General features: G+C 47.9%; 1 protein-coding gene across 1 annotated transcript in view; it reads right to left on the reverse strand.

Moving 5' to 3' along the window:
- AKNA (AT-hook transcription factor) overlaps window positions 1–8,516 on the reverse strand; it is a 53,480-nt gene extending 44,964 nt beyond the window's left edge. Inside the window, 6 exon segments of the mRNA XM_075579490.1 lie at window positions 4,559–4,715; window positions 5,197–5,271; window positions 6,229–7,139; window positions 7,269–7,650; window positions 7,653–7,860; window positions 8,423–8,516. Coding sequence (XP_075435605.1) covers window positions 4,559–4,715; window positions 5,197–5,271; window positions 6,229–7,139; window positions 7,269–7,650; window positions 7,653–7,790 — 1,663 coding nt within the window. The 5' untranslated portion in view covers window positions 7,791–7,860; window positions 8,423–8,516.
- Between the last annotated feature and the right edge of the window lie 382 nt (window positions 8,517–8,898).

Below are 8,898 nucleotides of genomic sequence, written 5' to 3' on the forward strand. Positions count from 1 at the left end.
TGACATGACTTCAAGTTTTTTTATTGTATTTATTTATTTTTATGTTCTTCATTGCCATTTTACTGCTAATGTATTAATCTGTGCCCCTTTAGGGTACCGATAAATACAGTGATAGGCAATGCATTTTTTGGCAAATGTTTGTTTACAATTGATTGTTATTTTTTCTATTTCTGTTTATTGTTTTCACTAAATTGTTTGGTATTTGGATGGCATGTTTATTACATTTTAGGATTGGTTAGTGGTTTTATTTCTTGAATTGTTTTGTTGGTTAGGTGTGTATTTAATTGTATTCTAGTATTTTGGTAAAACATCATTTTTATTCTTTTGCGGTTTTGGTGTTAGAATCATTTTATTGATGTGTAGTTGAGGCTTTTTAGTTCTTTTATTGTTGTGGTGTATAGGTGCTTGTGTATTTACTTAATTGTTGTGTATTTTTCGACTTGATGATTTTTTTTAATAGGATGGCCATTGACTGCTATAGTGGCTTATCATGCCCATATTATATGGGTATGATGTACCACTGTGCCAATCAATGGATAGAGGGTATAGTGGCCCTTTAGGCCTCCCGGGTTGGTAGCGGGGGAGGGTGGGTTAAAGGGAGAGTGGGTTAACCCCTTAATTACTATAGCAGTTATTAATCGCAAGGGTGATTAAGGGGTCAGGGGCCATTAGGTTGTATTTTTTATTGTACTCTCGCTGCCAACGGAGGACATGGACTTGGAGTATGGTGATGAGGACGCCCTTCATGATGGCAGGGGTAAGTAGAAGTTTTATTTACTTTATTTATGCTGGCTGGCTAATGTTTGATTTAAAATGGGCAAATAAGCTATTATCCCTATCTGGATAATAGTAATTTTGTCCATTACTATACTGTATGTGTTGGGGGGGTTGTTGGGGATAGAGGAGGTGGGTAGTAGGCTTGTTGTGTTTATTTTTCTTTATTGGGGGTAGAGGGGGTGGATGAGGGGGGTAGTAGCCCCAAGGGTGGGTGTTTAGGCCTGCCAGGGGGGAGGGAGTAGAGGGACTGGTTAACCCCTTCATTACCATAGCGGTTTTCTTCATCCTCCGCCTCTGCCCCCAATAAACAGACTATTGAAGTTGAACCCCTTCATTGCCTTAGCAGGGGGTCTCCGGAACAGAACTGTGTTGATTTCAGGTCCGGGGACCCCCTGCTTCCCGAGATACATGCCCCGCTATGGGGTGCCGGTATCTCCTATGCATTTAAATGTCCTGGTCTCGTGACGTGGGACATTTAAATGCATAGGAGATACCGGCACCCAATAATGGGACCTGTATTTCGGGAAGCAGGGGGTCCCTGGACCTCAAATAAACGCGGTTCTGCTCCGGAGACCCCCTGCTCACGTACACTAGTATTAAATGTTTTATTAAAACCCTGCGATCGCTGGCGAGATATGCCCATGGAGAGGCTGCTCTCTCTATGCAGTTGGCCCGCCAATATCGCTGCAGATCCACGGGAGAGAACTTTTGAGAGCGGTGAATATCACATCGCTGCTCCTCGCCAGTTTTGGGCATTTAGCTATCGGCAGGTCTTAAATGCCTTTCTGATACCGTGATAACTACACTGCCAAAACTGGTGGCGTAACAGGCCAAGCGAGACGTTTTATGAAGGCTACTAGCGTAGGCCCCTAACTGTCTATACACATATCTACCAGCCCTCCACACACATACACACTATACTGTGTATACAGTCTAATCACAAAGCCACACAACTTACATATGTACACAAACACCTTACATACCCTACACTCATACGCAATGTGTATACACGACTACACAACTTATATATGTGCACACATACCTAGACACACATCTTCACAAAAATAATACAGCTCAACTCCGTTATAACGCAATCCGCTACAACGTGAATCCGCTTATAACGCGATGCCAGCGTGGCTCCCACTTTTCTTATTTATGAATACTTTACAACACGATTATTGGTATCTTAAATATTTTATTGTACGATGCATACAATTGTACATTATTTCTAACATGATCCGCTTATAACGCGATGTGATTCTTTGGACCCCAAGCACAGCATTATTAGGGGGTTGAGCTGTACATACATACATACATAAATACATACATACATACATAAAACTACACATTAATATACACTACACACACCATGCACCTATACCCAGAGAAAATGAAACAATGTATACATCTTCAGCACTAGTCAACACTCTGCTGGATGAAGCCTCACCAGTGATCTTCCAGGTACTGCGGTTGCGTCTTCTCCATTTCCTAATTTCACCCTCCCATCTTACTTTTGGCCTTTTGATCTCCCTTGAAACCCAGTCGAGTACCATCTTCGCTGAACGATAGCAATTTCTTCTTGCGATATGTCCAGCCCATCGCCATTTTAATTTCTTCCCCTTCATGATAATGTCACAGACGTTTGTTTGCTTCTAAAATATTCATTCTTTTTCCTATCTTTTCAGGAAATACCCAGCCTGCACCTCTCCATTTCTTTTGAGTTGTCTGAAGCTTCTGAATTATCTTTGCATTTAGGGTCCAAGTGTCACATCCATACGTGAGCACGGGCAGGATACACGGGTCACACACTTTCCTCTTAAGGCTGAGGGGAAGGTTCCCTTGTAAGATTGTCTGGTTTCTTCCAAATGCCTCCATCCCATCTTCATTGTCCTAGCGATTTCATTCATAAGGTTTCCATCCATTCTTACGTTATGGCCAAGGCAGACATAGTGTTTACGTTCTTCTAGTTGCATTTCATTTATTTCGATCTTTGTATAGGTGACACGTTTGTTGAACATCATTTTGGTCTCGCTGAGATTCATATAGAGGCCGCCATTTTCTTACTGGCTTCAGCGAGTTCTCTGAATCGTTGATGGGAGTTTTCTGGACTTGTGACAAAAATAACAATGTCATTTTCATTTCGTAGGTGACTTAAGTGTTCACTGTTCATTTTGATTCCTTTATCTTCCCAATCTGACGTATTGAACAATTCTTGTAGTATTGCAGTAAAAGGCTTTGGGGACACTGTGTCTCCCTGCCACACTCCTTTGCTGATTTTAGTGACACGGTGTCTCCCTGCTGCACTCCCTCGTGATCCTGGTGACACAGTGTCTCCCTACCGCACTCCCTCGCTGATCCTGGTGACACTGTGTCTCCCTGCCACACTCCATTGCTGATCCAAGTGACACAGTGTCTCCCTGCCACACTCCTGTGCTGATCCGTATCGTGCGTGTATCTTTATATAATATAATGGTTGATGTGGCATTTTCGTAAATGTTCCTTAAAATATCATTGTACGGTTCAACATTCAATATTTGGCAACATTTTGTCTTCTTAATGCATTAACAACGACAGAATCAAGTGCTTTTTCATAATGTACGATTCTTAAGCCGAGTGGTAGATCGTATTCGTCACTTCGAGAAATCACTTCTGGTAGAACTTGGATGTGGTTCATTGTGTTGTAGTCCCGCGAAATCCCACTTGGTCTCTCTGCCGGGTAAAGTCCAGGGTCTGTAGCAGCCGATTAGTGAGAATCTTCATAAAAATCTTGTCAGTGATTGGAAGATGACTGATTGGTCTGTAGTTCTTGAGGTCTTTGTCTCCTTTCTTGAGGATGAGGATATCTATGGCATTACTCAACCCTGTTCTGGAATTGTCCTGTTCTTCAACCCACATGTAAAGACCTCTGCTTCCCCAACATTTCAGTAGTTATTTCCTCTTCCCTTGGGGCCTTGCCATTCTTCGTGGATTTTATTGACTTTGCTACTTCTGGAAGGGCACATGGTTCATCGGTAGTGGTTTCTTACCACTCTTCAACTATTAGTTGATTATGCCCTTTGTTATCTGTGTTCTTGTACAATTTCTTGCAGGTCCTCTGCTTTTTTAATGGTACAGTAAGTGTGCAGACTTTTATTGTTGATCCATCGTCTTGTTTGAGTGCAAATATACCATGCTTATATATTCATACACACGAATGTATGTATGTATATATATATATATAGTGTTCGACAAACCTATACATTTGCTCGCCCCGGGCGAGTGGATTTAACATCGTGGCGAGCTCCTATTGGCCCAAGCAGCACACGTGTGGTACTAGGTGTCAAGTAGATTTTTTTGTTCGGCGAGTAGATATTTTGGTGATTTGTCGACCACTGTATATATATATATATAAATATATATATATAAACACACATACAATATATATATATACACACATACATACATAAATACACACATACTGTAGATATTTGTAAGGGATATCAAAAGACCAAGACGCCGGCCAACGTACGATGGGAGGATGAGAAAGACAATGTGTAAGAGCGACGTGGAGAAGAGAGGCTGTAACCGCAGTACCTGGGAGATCATTGGGGAGGCTTCATCCAGCAGTGGGGAGACACGGGATGATGATGATGAGGATGATATAGAGATAGATAGATAGATAGAGATATATAGAGCAGATACAACCCCCCACAATCACACACACACACACACACATTATACCCACTCCTTCTCTACCCTCTCACACACCCATATCACCCAAAGCTCCATCTTTCACAATTACCTGAGGTCTCCTGGGTAACCCCTTTGGGGTCACTAGTAGAGCTGAAGGTAGCTGCCTGCATCTGAGGGATAGTGAATGTCATAACCTTTGACCCCTGCATAACTGTCCCCATTTGGACGATGTGACTCGGCTTGGGGGGGTCAGCATAAAGATTCACCTGCGGGACAGGCAGGAGTTATAGAACGTGGTTATAGGAGCAGCTAGGGGAGGAGTTATAGGGAGCGGTTATGGGAGGAGTTATAAGAGCAGTTAGGGGAGGAGTTATATGGAGAAGTTATAGGAGCAGTTAGGGGAGGAGTTATAGGGAGCGGTTATAGGAGCAGTTAGGGGAGGAGTTATAAGGAGCAGTTAGGGGAGGAGTTATAGGGAGCGGTTATAGGAGCAGTTAGGGGAGGAGATATAAGGAGCAGTTAGGGGAGGAGTTATAGGGAGAGGTTATAGGATCAGTTTGGGAGGAGTTATAGGGAGGGTTATAGGATCAGTTTGGGAGGGGTTATAGGGAGTGGTTATAGATTTTGTTAGAGAAAATGTATAGGGAGCTTTTTCAGGCCCCTCAAGCAGCAAAAGGGTTAAAGGTGGACACGTATTCATAGAGCTAATCAGAGTTGAGGTGTAACACATCCCACTGTATCATTTACCCTGGCTCCCAGTCTAAGGCGGTCAATGGTATTTTCGGCCTCTGCGTACTTGGTAAGGAGCTTGTGGTAATCCTCCTGTAAGGGAAAGGGGGAGAGAGGGATAAAAAAGGGTGCTTAGAGAGAAATGGAGAGAGAGACAGGGGGAGGTGTAGGAGAGAGAGGCACAGGGGGAGGTGAGAGAAAGACAGGGGGAGGTGTGGGAGAGAGAGAAAGTGGGAAGTGTGGGAGAGATAGGGGAAGTGTGGGAGAGAGCGAGAGAGACATGGGGAGGTGTGGGAGAGACAGAGACATGGAGGTGTGTGAAAGAGAGAGAGAGAGAGAGATATGGAGGTGTGGGAGAGAGAGAGGGGGGAGGTGTGTGAGAGAGAGGGGGGGGAGGTGTGGGAGAGAGAGAGGGGGAGGTGTGGGAGAGAGAGAGGGGGAGGTGTGGGAGAGAGAGGGTGGAGGTGTGGGAGAGAGTGGGGGAGGTGTGGGAGAGAGAGGAGGGAGGTGTGGGAGAGAGGGGGAGGTGTGGGAGAGAGGGGGGAGGTGTGGGAGAGAGGGGGGGAGGTGTGGGAGAGAGAGGGGGGGAGGTGTGGGAGAGAGAGGGGGAGGTGTGGGAGAGAGAGGGGGGAGGTGTGGGAGAGAGAGGGGGAGGTGTGGGAGAGAGGGGCAGGTGTGGGAGAGAGAGGGGGAGGTGTGGGAGAGAGAGGGGGGAGGTGTGGGAGAGAGAGGGGGGATGTGTGGGAAAGAGAGGGGGAGGTGTTTGAGAGGAGGGAGGTGTGGGAGAGAGGGGGGGGAGGTGTGGGAGAGAGGGGGTGTGTGGGAGAGAGAGAAGAAAGAAATTGACAATGATTAAAAAAATAAAGTAAGTGATGGATGTTGAGAGCGTTGTGATTGGGAATGGGAAGTAGAGAACACGAGAGAGAAAGTGGGAAGAAGAGAGAGAGAAATAGAAAGATGGAGCTTTTATAATGTCAAAAGTTGTTTCAGTTAAAGTGCACCTCCAAACTTTAACTATTACACCTCCAGTCTAGGTTGTATCTGTCTCACCTGCAGCTGATGCACCAACTCGGTGGCTTGTTTGGGGGTCTTGAATTCCTGGGGTACAGTGGCCAGTGAGGCTGGTTTCTGGGGGTGCTCCTCTGTGCTGCTCAGCAGGACCTCCTGTACTATCTCTGCCGGAGACTTGAAGATGATGGGCGTCCTGCGGGATGCGGTGTCTGACCTCCGTGCTCGGGGTGGGCGGTATCCTGGCTCGTCTCGGGGGAATCTGACTCGGGGCCCCACCTTGGAGAAGTCAGGCAGGGGGTAGTTAAGTTGCCCTTGCCCATAAAGAGGGGCGGCTGAGGATTTGGTGGGCTTTATACTGGAGTGTTCCCCTTGGCGCCATCTTGGAGGTGTAGAAGATGGATGGATGGACTCAGACTTGGGGGCTCGTACTGGGTTAGTAGTGGCTGCTTTCCTGGAGTCTCCAGAATGAGTAGCTGCTGAGCCCTCTCCAGTTTCTGTGCAGGAGGATTCTGGGAGAGTCTCATCTTCTATACGGGGGGACAGGTTAAACTTCCCAAGATGACCAGGAAGCCTGGGACCCCATGGGCTGGAGACGGGGTGGGAAGATGGAGAGAGAGAAGCGGTGTGTGGTTCATCTTCCATAGACCTTGGGTTTTGAGGATACCTTTCTTCTAAGGATGACACAGGGTGGTTGTCCCATTGCTCCTCCCCCGTTGATGTTCCACCATATTCCTCAAACCCCCCTGGGCTAAACCTATCATTGTAAGGGAGGCCAAAGTGCTCCTGACTCCAGCTCTCCTCCTCCTCCTCCTCCCATATCCCCACGGAGCTCCCCCGATCCTGCTCATCCTCCGTCATATCCAGCTGCTTGTCCCTGCTAGGGGGGCGCCAGTCCAGAGGAGGTGGAAGAGATAGTGAAATGCCAGGGTTATCCTCAGAGCTTGGATCATCTGCCAAAGAGAAGGACACAGAAGAGATTAGAGCTTGGCGTCAGGAGTGGGATCCTGTAATACTAGTGAGATCAGAGCGTGGCGTCTGGATTGGGCTTCTGCGATGCTCTAACTTTGAGATAAATTTACCTGTGTCGTGTCGCATGGTGATGATGTCACTGCTCCTCAAAGTCTCCATGCCGAAAAGCTCGGGGCTTCTCTCTTCAGCCGTCTGGGAGAAACTGAACTGCTTATTCCAGCTCTGCTTCCCTGAGGGGTCCTCGTCTGAGGCCAATCCTGGGTAGGGCTCATCCAATCCCAAAATCATTTGATCCTCGACCCTCAGAATCCCTTGCTCCTCCAGCCCCAGAATCCCTTGCTCCTCCAGCCCCAGAATCCCTTGCTCCTCCAGCCCTAGAATCCATTGCTCCTCCAGCCCCAAAATTCCTTGTTCCTCCAGCCGCGGAATCCTTTGCTCCTCCAGCCCCAGATTCCCTTGCTCTTCCAGCCCCAGAATCCCTTGCTCCTCCAGCCCCACATTCCCTTGCTCCTCCAGCCCCAGAATCCCTTGCTCCTCAGCCCGATGACCCTGTTCTCATCCATGTATTGTGTAAAGTGGTCTTCCTCATCCTCACTGCCCTCGCTCTGCTCCTGCCTCCCAAGGGTGTCCATGATCAGGGCGAGAGCCTCAGACTCCCCGTGTCCTCCCCCAGTGGGACACAGAGCTCCTGTGACATGTCACCTGCAGACACAAGGAACAGAGATTAAAGGACTCCCCTAAAGAAGATACGTGTTAAGGAGGTAGTGACGGTAGTGAGAGATGGCTCAGCTGCCCAAATATCAGAGAATCCTTCTCTCATCTCCTCTCCTCCTCCCCATGTCCACATTGCCTCTCACAACTCTCTGTCCCCAACATTTACTCTCTCTCTCTCTCTCCAGATGGGTCTCCCTTTCTGTTTGCACACTCATCTTTCATCCCAAACCTCTCACGCTCAATATCTTTCCATGCTTCCCCCTCTCTCCTTCTTAACTCCACCAAACACCTCATCTGCTCTCTTACTCTCCCACTCTCTCTCCATCGCTTCTGCCTTTCTCTCCCTCTTTCACATCTCTCCATCTCTTCTTCCCGTCTGCTGTGTCTCACTTCCGCACTCTCTTCTCACTATCTCTGCTGCTGCCTCAGACACTCAGTCTCTCTCGCTCTCTTTCCTCCCCATCTCTCCTACCAAAGTTACTCTGTCTCTCCCCCTCTTATCTTGCTCCCCTCCTCTCCCTTCTCCCCCACCTCGCTGCCCCTCTCCTACCTCTGTCTCTCTCGCTCCCCCCTCGCCCTCTCCCTTGCTCACAGCCATCACTGTTTCATTCTCTAGGTTCAGTCAGCTGACCCACAAAAAAAAGCTTCTTCCGAGCAAACCCCCCTCCCTCTCCCCCACTCACCACTTCCCCAGCCCTCCCCGCCCCCCCCCCCCCTCTTTCCTCACCACTTCCCCAGCCCGCCCCTCAGCCAGCAACCTTCACATGAACACTTTACCACAACGCCTCGGGGACTCAAGAGACTTGTGAACAGAACCACCAAATCCTACCCCTTCAGGAAGGGGGGGGGGGGGGGGGGTGGTATTTAATGAAAGGTGCTGCTTGTAACTGCCCATCCCCCGCATGCCCAATTTATAAATGGCCGGCAGCCTACTTCGTTTAATCCCTTGCAGCAATCCCACAGGTGTGTTCAAAGATGCTAGTCTCTGAAGTGGGGGAGCTTACATTGAAACTTCACTGTTGTGCC

Source organism: Ascaphus truei, chromosome 21, assembly GCF_040206685.1.
Source record: "Ascaphus truei isolate aAscTru1 chromosome 21, aAscTru1.hap1, whole genome shotgun sequence".
Classification (NCBI taxonomy): domain Eukaryota; kingdom Metazoa; phylum Chordata; class Amphibia; order Anura; family Ascaphidae; genus Ascaphus; species Ascaphus truei.